The sequence below is a fragment of the Nymphaea colorata genome, chromosome 1, assembly GCF_008831285.2.
Source record: "Nymphaea colorata isolate Beijing-Zhang1983 chromosome 1, ASM883128v2, whole genome shotgun sequence".
Lineage (NCBI taxonomy): Eukaryota > Viridiplantae > Streptophyta > Magnoliopsida > Nymphaeales > Nymphaeaceae > Nymphaea > Nymphaea colorata.
This window is the reverse complement of record NC_045138.2, coordinates 38,198,873-38,208,407: the sequence shown is the minus strand read 5'-3', so window position 1 is coordinate 38,208,407 and position 9,535 is coordinate 38,198,873. Positions and strand designations below refer to the sequence as shown.

The window sequence follows — 9,535 nt, the reverse complement described above, 5'->3', positions numbered from 1 at the left end:
GATTCATCGCCATTATATTTTTAGAAGACAAGTTGTGAAATTATTGCTGTAAAGATTAGAAGTTTATGGTGGTGAGAACTTTCACGATAGTTAAGATACATTTCTACCGTTATGCTATCAAGATCGTAGTTTCCTTTTCGTCTCGTTCAAAGAACTTGAATAAAAGTGGAAGAAAAGTTGGACCCTTCTATGTCCCGCTTTTCTACATTCAGGCCAAAAGATATATCAAACATCCCCACTACCTAAAATGCAGAAAAGGTAATGGATGCCGGTTGATCAAACAAAAGAAAAGTTCACTGTATCCATTTCAGGTACATATCAGAATCAAATACGACTCGATCAGGTACAAAACCTAAAAATTGGCAGAAGTAGATGCAAAATTAAGCCAAACCAGAGAATCCCGTTGGCGTCACCAAATTTGATTTCTCAATATTTTTCGAGTAGGTAAATGGATGAAATGTCCCACGTTGAAATATATCATCCTGAGCTTTAAAAGGCCAAGCTTTGGCTGCCCAAGCAAGTTCTTGATGTAGTAGAGGAAGAGGGAGAATCGAATCCCAATCTTCTAACCTTGGTCTCCAGCCAGCCAAGTAACGTATAATGGTGATGATACCTTGGGATTCAATTTAACTGCAAGGTTTCCTAACCCTATAAATCTGCAGGTAGAGTGGGAGAGAGGGGGAGATGACGTAGTCGCTGCAATCAATGCTAGAATGACTTGGTTCTGGCTAGAACTGGAGCCTGGAGCGGTTTGCCTCACCTGAACAACCAAGTCGCGGACCAAGCAAAGCGACGTCCTTCGAGTGTGGTCAGTGGACAGTGGTGGTGTCGGAACAATGCCCTTCTCACTACCCTCTGCCTATCCTCTGCCCATTCCTTCTAGTTCTAAGCGATTCAATCGCTGCACCTTTCCCGTATGCAGCAGATCTCAGCGTCCCTTCATCTGCTCAGCGCTCCGGCCCGATGAGATCTCCGAGATCGTCCACAACAAGGTAATTCGGTCGATACCCACTTCGAGAAATTCGGAATAAAAAATAAATATGGTGAGGTTCCTGAATTTCGAATTCGCCATCGACTTTCAGGTTTTGATTTCTTCCACCGCTGCCGCTGCACTCGGCCAATTCTCTAAGCCCTTCACTTCTGCTTTGAATGGGAAGGGCGTCGATTTTCGGGCAGCAATGCGATCGGGAGGCATGCCTTCAGTTCATTCGGCAGTAAGCACCCAGTCTTCTTCTCTTTCTTTCTTTCACGGTTTCTTTCTCTCTCATTTTTTCATCGCCTGGCAGAAAATTCATGGAAATTGGGTTGGTGATGCTTGTTGTGAATCTGCCTGGCTGGTGATGGAAACTTAGTTAAATTCTTAACGCTTAAGCGATGGAAATTGGATGATTTTACTCGAGTTGCCTTATACATAGATTTTTTCTTCATACCTGCCCTACCAGTGGCTCACCACCTGGCATGATAGCAAAAATTCCCTCTACTATCATTGAAAAGTATAATTTCACCTCCAGAGTGCTTGCTTTGAACACGAAAATAGTGAACCTGAGGGTGTTTTCCCAGCATGGAGGAGAACGTTTGAGCGTCTTCTCTTCAATAGTTTCTATCCAATATGATTTGGTGGAGGATGTCATTAGTTGAAGAGAGGGAGAGGGTGTACGGTGTACCTTCCAAAAAGAGTGTCTGCCTCGGTCATTCTCCCCGCCCTTCAATTCAAACATCACATCCAAGTTGAGAGCTAGGGATCTTAAATTTATAAAGTTCATGTTGCAAGCGATCAACACCCGAAATCCATAGTTCAGCAAAGCAAGTTTTTTAGGTCAGACACCTAAGGTCCACACTTGAAGTCCACAATTGCCAATTTGCTTTGTCAAAAGGTATCATCTGTCAGAGTGACAAGGTCTGGTTGTCATCCAGAGACTTTAAAAATCTGAGGTTTTGAGATGAAATGGGATCTGAGATGATTAGAAACTCGTGGCAGTGCCTTCTAAGACAGTTTTGATTGTTCCGGCGTCTCATGTTCGTCTCTTAATTGTCGGAAGTATTGTATCTAGATTTGATTCTTGACATTAGCACCAAAAGCTAGAGAAACTCGTCCAGGAGAGCATTTGGGGAAAGCAATTTATATTGTTATACTGCTAAGAGCGAGATGTATGACTTCCAAAACGGTTATAAAATCACGAGTGAGCCTTTTATTTATATTTCCTTTCGTTGTACTTCATGGCCTATTTCATTTGCAGAATTGTTACTTATCGTTTCTTCTTCTCATTTCTGGTGCAGAGTGTTATTGCTGCGGCAACTGCAATTGGGTTAGAGAGGTGAGAGTAATTTCTGGCATTTGAGCTGATAAGCTGTTATTTATAAACTTTGGCATTAAATATTAACAATCGCCATTGATATGCTGAATTCCCCAATTGTGGATTTCATGTGTTCAATCTATTGATCATCTTTTCCATATGCAGAGGATTCGCAGACCCCATTTTTGGTCTGTCCGTGGTTTTTGCAGCCATTGTCATGTATGATGCTCAGGTGATTCTCTTTAAAGGAATCCTTCGTATCAAAATCATCATCAGTTATTCATATTCCAAACGAATCGGCAAGGGCTTGAAGCACGAAACAATTTAAAAGCGAAAAAGCGGATTTTTCAGAGAAAGGAAATAGAGTTTCCTAGAATTTCCTAGAAAGCAGTTTAGACATTTAAAACAATATAGCTTATTACGTGATGATGGTGTCCATTTGGTCACATACATATTTCTGATCGGAAAGATTCCAAATACGTAAACATTATTAGCATTCATTCTGGTAAAGTTGCGTGTTAGTATTATTCTTTGCTTTTGTTGCCCAAGCACTTTATGGACTGATTTTGGCAATATGAAGGGCGTGAGAAAGGAAGTTGGTGCTCATGCAAAAGTGATAAACAGCAGACTGCTTGGTGCCCAAAGCAACCGAATCTCTCTTGCGGAAGGAAGGGATACTTTAGCCGTTGTCAATGAATTTGACTCAAGATCTACAGGAATTTCGAAAGAAACCAATGCTCCATTATTATCGCCGGCCGAAGAGCTGGTGGCGGTTGAAGGAGGATCTGAAGCAGCGAAGTTTAGAGCTACCATGTTGAACAAATATCCTAGCAATGTATATAAACCTGAAGAAATCAAGTCTGATGTTATGAATGATGGTGCAAAAATGGAGCAAGATCACAAGTATGTTGTGTTAAAAGAATCAGTTGGCCATACAGAGAGTGAGGTTCTTGCAGGAGCAGTCTTTGGTTTTCTTATAGCAATTATTGTTGGTGCGATTTTGTAGCGCAAGCATTAGTGATAGGCTCCATTCATTACTAGATAGAGCATCAAAGGCTAGTTATGCTCAAATTTATGTTACTATATTCCGATCTTTGCCTTAAGAAACGTCTTTTTACGCATCTTTCGACTACCAAGATGGTGTAATGTGTACTTCATATAAAGCAATTACATGTAAGGACAAGCAAGAACAGCATCGTCTCCAATTTCTCTGTCTTTGTTAGAAATGGATTTTTGTGTCTTCTTGATCAACTGCTGACGCCATGCAGGTAGGAAGCACGTGCTAAACGGGAAACAATGGCGCGTGTTGAGGTGAAAATTTGGATAAATCTCGATCTGGACAGAGGGATATAATTGAGTTTGCCCATAGTTCATTTATCAAGAAGCAGGCCTCATTGAGAGGCTTGGTTCTTCGAGGGTCCTCATCAATAAAAACCATATAAATTTAGTCTTCAACTAAACTGATACATGTTCCTTGTCGAAATTTTTGGCTTCATCTCTGCTATTCACATGGCACAGCTCTTCCAAGTCGACAGTTTTTAATTTTCACTTGGCATCTATTACTGCGAAGGAAATGTACCTTAGTCGAAGCAGGTCAGGAGTTTAATATGCTATAATGAAAAGTTTACCTTCACATTGAAACATTCCCCAACTCTTCTTAGGCTTACAAGACGGTATTTAATACTGGTTTTTTATTATTCGTCTTCTGGATTTGTTGATTCCATGTTTAATCCCATAAACTGTTCCTTTTTCTTGTCTATCAAGTTAGCCAGACCTCTGCGAGATTGCCAATTGATGCACTCATCATTGTTGAACTGTTGAAGTTGTTCAACTTGAAAAGTAATGGGATTAAACATGACTATTTAAATCATTGCTAACCGTTAGCAAAATTGTAAGTATTACGAGTGCCACCTTCATTGTTTAAGTATAGGCTCTTCTCTGTCCAATTACTTATTCGGAAGTCAAAATAAGGCAGGAAGGTGAAATTTAGTAATTTGCTTACCTGAATGTGCATGTGTTCATGAATGTAAACAATTGAATATGCCTTTGCGAATATGCTACTTAAATGCATATTAATTTTTCTTTCAAAATTAAGCAGCTAGACTGAGGGGGTTAGCAGTCTGGGAGCAGAATATGTCTTCTCAACATAGTGTTGTCAATCTCATTTTTCTGTCACGTAGAAAAATTTTCACAAGACCGATGCCGGTTTCTGATTTGCATCAGCACATATCAGCCTTAAAAAAAAATTAAATTTATTAATATATTCAGCATGTATCGTCCCGACGTATCGTCCCGACGTATCGTCCCGATATAGGTCTCCACGTGGTGCTAAACTAAAAAAACCAACAATTTCGATTGCTTGCTTCATTTATTACACATAATACTTTAAACGTGAAATAATTAAAATATCTATAAGCATTAGAAAAATGAAAGTTAAGTTGAAATACCACGATCCTTATAACTTAATTTGCAACTATTTGATAAGAAGAATGTTTTCCAAATGCATATTTCTAAGACAAAATATTTTGAAAACACCATGGTTTTACTCATAAGATGCACACTGATATTGTGCGATGGAAATATTTAGCAAGTGCGTTTAAGAAGATATGTTTTCCGTCATCCAAACTTACGTACCCAATACAAAGTTAATTCGGTGCTCAAAGAAGATATGAACATGTTCATCTTACTGAAATTTGCTAAAATGGACGCACCTTTGTATAGATGTGTTCTCTGTTTCCTGCTCATGGTTGCTGCTTAAGAAAGCAACCGAGGAGAGCCACGTCCCTCCATGCGAGGGGCTACGTGTCTCCATAGCTACAGAGCTCTTTGCTCTCCCCGCGCCACATGGCTGTTGAAGAACGTTGTTGGAGCTACATTCCCTTCTACAAGAGCATATCTTGAGTAGAGAAGCGAAAGAGACAGTAGGGAGGGTTGCAGTTGCAGATCGACTGCAAGTTGGTGCACAGCGGAAGAGAAGAAGGAGAAGAAGATCAAGAGGTTCGATTAATTGGTGCGAGATGTCAGGAGCACAGGGGGCACAGCCAAAGGGGTCGCTGACGAAGACGACGTACGAGTCGGTGGAAGGAGGGGAGAACAAGGCAAGGTTGAACGTTCGGTCGGCGAGGCCTGGGGAGGATGAAGGGTACATCTCGGTGGACCAGGAGCAGGACAAGGTGAAGGACGCCGCTGGGAAAGGCGGCCCGGTCTTTGGGGAAGGCAAGGAAGAAGGGAAGCAGGATCTTGGGGTCACCGGCACCGGTGGGTGAGCGCGACTGCTGCGACCTGGTCACTACACCCGCCTCCTGAGTCCGCCATTTTGATCAGCCCCGAACCCTTCAAGCATGACTACCACTCTTCTTCCTTTCTGTTTTCACCTCTCCCCTTGTTCGTATTATGTTGTTCTTATACTTTTAGTCTCAGACATGTATAAATAAGATGCAATAGAAATAGCTTGTATCTATATATATATATATATATAGAAGATATTTCCCTCTCTCTAATGACTTGCTTTCCATTTACCTCAAGGTACGTCGATCAATGAGAACAAGTGTCGGATAGCTGTGGAGAAATAAATATAAAAGGCGGCAGAGGAAATTATATTTAATTGTGCAATCGGTGAGACATGCTTTTCGCATTTAGGTCCTCCCCTTCAACTATAAAAAATAACTTCAATTAAAAAGAGTAAGTGCCTCTCAGTTGCTGCAGTTTTACTTGTTAAATATGTACAATTCCTAATGTCGGTCCATAAACCCACCTAAGAGAGGAAGTCTGTTTGGTCGTTTCTATGCGTTGCTTGGGGCCTTTGAGACTTGATTCAGTGTGACTGCATCTCCTCAAATTCGGATCCTACCAGCATTGATTATAAACTTCCTAGATCTTACCAACCCGATGCGGGTTATCTATGTGTATTTACTTGTCTAGGATCCCGACGGTTTAGCAACTCGCATTGTAACGAATCTCTTTCTCTTAGATCCTTTGGAACTCTGGTCGTTGCATTTTTCAAAACTTTGAATATTGTCGTGTGATGAACTCTCTCCTTCTTTCCCGTGCCAGAGCCGGTGGTCTTTCTTCTCGGTGCTTATTTTTCCTCAAATTCACTTACTCATCTTCTTCCTCGCTCTCCATTTCCCATCAAGACACTTCTTACCTAAAATCTAGGTACCAATTTTCTGAAACAACCTTTCCTCATCTTGATGGCGGTCCCTACTCTTCTTTTCTATCTCTTCTCCAAGCTTGCATATCAGCGAAATCAATTAGCCCTGGGAAACAGATCCATGGATTCCTTGTCGTCAACGGTCTTGGCGAAGACACTGTTTTGGGCACCAAGCTGGTAAACCTGTACTCTCTCTGCAACTGCGTCGCTTATGCACGCCAGGTGTTCGAGAGAATTTCGAAGAGGAACGTCTTCCTGTGGAATGTCCTGATACGAGGGTATGCGTGGAATGGTCCCTTTGAAGAAGCTATTAAGCTTTTCTACGGTATGATTGACGTGGGATTGCGGCCTGATAATTTCACGTTCCCCTTTGTCTTGAAGGCGTGTTCAGGTCTTTCTGCTCTCAAAGTGGGAAAGGAAGTGCATGAACTTGCTGTTCAGACAGGGTGGGAGTCTGATGTCTTTGTTGGTGCTGGCTTGATCGACATGTATGCCAAGTGCGGTTGTGTTGATCGTGCACATGAAGTTTTCAACAAGATCCCTGAGAGGGACGTCGTCTTGTGGAATTCCATGGTTGGTGCCTATGCGCAAAATGGGCGGCCAAGTGAAGCATTGTCCTTGTGCAGAGAAATGACGTTGAAGGGTTTCAGACTCACGGATGCCTCACTTGTTACAGTATTGTCAGCCTCAGCAGACAGTGCTGCCTTGCCACAAGGTAAAGAGATTCATGGATATAGTTGGCGACACGGGTTTGCAGCTCACGAAAGGGTTGGGACTGCATTGGTGGATATGTATGCCAAAGGTGGCTTGGTTCAAAATGCACGTAAACTGTTTGACAGGCTCGCAGAAAAGCGTACAATCTCCTGGAATGCCATGATTGCAGGATATGGAATGCATGGTCACGCTGCTGAAGCTCTTGCTCTGTTTGATGAGATGAAGAGGACTGGAAGCGTTCCTGATCATATTACCTTTGTGGGTGTCCTATCTGCTTGCAGTCACGGAGGTGTGATGGACGAAGGATGGGAGTTCTTCAATTCGATGAAGCGAGATTACTTTATCGAACCAGGAGTTGAACACTACACTTGCATGGTTGCTCTACTTGGCCACTCTAAGCGCCTCAATGAAGCCTATGATCTTATCTTGAGTATGCCAGTGGAGCCCGATACAGGAATTTGGGGTTCTTTGCTTTCTTCCTGCAAGATTCATAAAAATGTGCAGCTGGGTGAGATCGCACTTCAGAAATTAATTGAACTCGAACCAACCGATGCTGGAAACTATGTCATGTTGTCCAACATATATGCACAATCTGGAAACTGGGAAGGTGTTATAAAGATGAGAACGGTGATGCAGGAGAGGGGGTTGAAGAAAGCAGTTGCTTGCAGTTGGATCAAGGTGAAGAATCAAGTCCATGCTTTCTTGGCTGGTGACACAACCCACCCGGACTCGGAGAAAATCTATACGGAGCTTGACACCCTGAGAAGTCTGATGGAGGAAACCGGATACGTGCCCGACACTGCACCAGTGTTTCATGATGTTGAAGATGATGAAAAGTTGAATATTTTGCACAGTCATAGCGAGCGGTTGGCAATTGCCTTTGGGCTGATAAGTACTAGTCCTGGCACAAGGCTTCTGATAACAAAGAACATTCGTATTTGTGACGATTGCCATGCTTTCATCAAGCATGCATCCAAAGTTGTGCAGCGGGAGATTGTGGTCAGAGACGTAAACCGTTACCATCATTTTAGGGATGGGGAATGTTCTTGCGGTGGCTACTGGTAATAAAATTGCAAGCTAGGGATCCTCTTACAGTGCTTGAGGCCTTCTCGTGCTCCCTGGTTGACAAGGCAGAAGGTACGTCTCGTGCATCTTCTCATTCATCTTGCAGCTTTGAGAAACTGAGGAACTTCACTTTAGATCTCAATTGCTTCCCATGAAGAAATAATGTGAAGACTAGTCGATAGATGGTGGTTGGTCGTCCCCATCTGGAATAAAAGAAATAGCAATGAGAAGTGCAGTATTTGCACAGGGACGGCCTAAGGAACTGCGCCAGGAGAGGTGATCAGGCACTGCTAGACCAACTTCATAAGTATATCATGACGCTTGAGCTCCTCCAACTTGAAGGTCTTGAACAGGTCCATCTGGTCATGTAATAGAGCGCTTGTTGGTTGGTTTAAAACAAATTGTATGAGCAATAATAAATACATCACATGGTTAATCATGTTACTGATGTACTAAGGAATCCTACTTGCTGAATGCTTATACCCCACAGTGTTGGCTCATCAGGTATGCAGGGAAGAACTGAATTTTAAAGACAACATAACACAATCCTCATTCTGTAAGACTTGGCCGTGCAATAATAATGCAAAACTAGCTGTAATGTATAGTTACGCAATTGTATATTTTCTCCATCTTAAAGAGAAAGATGAATGAATGGTCTAACACGGGAACCTGCTTAGATATGTGCCAAAACAGTATCAGGTATAATTTGGTACCAAGAAGCACTTTTACGGTTGACCTGACATTGAAGGCGATTTGGCTTCTGTCGCTTCACAAGATGGACACTCCCGTTTCTTAATGAATCACAGGCTCAAGTGGATGAGGGTCAAGCTCTTCATCTAATTCTCAACATCACTTCCGAGGTGTTAAAAGACGCACAAAACAATTAAATTTTGACATTTGCAGGGGTGCTTTAGGAAAGCAATCAGGAATAGCTGAGAAAAGCTTGCATGTTATCTCCTCCTGTGATGTGCAAACCCAATATATGAGTTGCTGAATGCCTTCCTGCACAATAAAATCAACAGAAAACTGCAAATAAGCTACCAGAAAAAATAACTTAATGGGGTTGAATCTCACAAACAAGCACGTGTACCTTAAACAGAAACAAAGTCAAAAATTTTTGCTAGCTAATTCTCAATTGGCAGTTGAGAGTGACTTGCTTTCAAGTTAAGGCACTTGAGCATTTTTCATAAACAAAGACCACTGCTCGAGTCTGAGTAGTGAAATGGGTGCTCAGAACGCCCTACAATGTGTTCAAAGAGCCTACCATTTTTGAAGCACAATTACCATGTGTTCAGAGCGCCTACCATTT

General features: G+C 42.1%; 3 protein-coding genes across 3 annotated transcripts; all 3 read left to right on the top strand.

Moving 5' to 3' along the window:
• Positions 1-465: 465 nt before the first annotated feature.
• On the top strand, positions 466-3,499 carry LOC116255145 (uncharacterized). The gene is made up of 6 exons (XM_031630910.2): positions 466-590; positions 663-992; positions 1,083-1,214; positions 2,278-2,315; positions 2,460-2,526; positions 2,875-3,499. Exons 2-6 carry the CDS (start codon positions 837-839, stop codon positions 3,298-3,300), a joined length of 819 nt encoding a protein of 272 aa, XP_031486770.1. The 5' UTR covers positions 466-590; positions 663-836; the 3' UTR covers positions 3,301-3,499.
• Positions 3,500-5,080: 1,581 nt separating this feature from the next.
• On the top strand, positions 5,081-5,758 carry LOC116247431 (uncharacterized). Its single transcript, XM_031619617.2, has one exon. It carries the CDS (start codon positions 5,312-5,314, stop codon positions 5,558-5,560), a length of 249 nt encoding a protein of 82 aa, XP_031475477.1. The 5' UTR covers positions 5,081-5,311; the 3' UTR covers positions 5,561-5,758.
• Positions 5,759-6,037: 279 nt separating this feature from the next.
• LOC116247420 (pentatricopeptide repeat-containing protein At4g21065-like) lies at positions 6,038-8,665 on the top strand. Its single transcript, XM_031619608.2, has one exon. The coding sequence runs from the start codon at positions 6,319-6,321 to the stop codon at positions 8,224-8,226; it is 1,908 nt and encodes a 635-aa protein (XP_031475468.1). The 5' UTR covers positions 6,038-6,318; the 3' UTR covers positions 8,227-8,665.
• The last annotated feature ends 870 nt before the right edge of the window (positions 8,666-9,535 follow it).

Coding starts and splice junctions, on each gene's coding strand:
- LOC116255145 (XM_031630910.2), top strand. CDS start 837: ATGCCCTTCTCACTACCCTCTGCCTATCCTCTGCCCATTCCTTCTAGT. Junction 1,215..2,277: donor TGCCTTCAGTTCATTCGGCA/GTAAGCACCCAG, acceptor TTTCTGGTGCAG/AGTGTTATTGCTGCGGCAAC. Junction 2,316..2,459: donor ACTGCAATTGGGTTAGAGAG/GTGAGAGTAATT, acceptor TTCCATATGCAG/AGGATTCGCAGACCCCATTT.
- LOC116247431 (XM_031619617.2), top strand. CDS start 5,312: ATGTCAGGAGCACAGGGGGCACAGCCAAAGGGGTCGCTGACGAAGACG.
- LOC116247420 (XM_031619608.2), top strand. CDS start 6,319: ATGAACTCTCTCCTTCTTTCCCGTGCCAGAGCCGGTGGTCTTTCTTCT.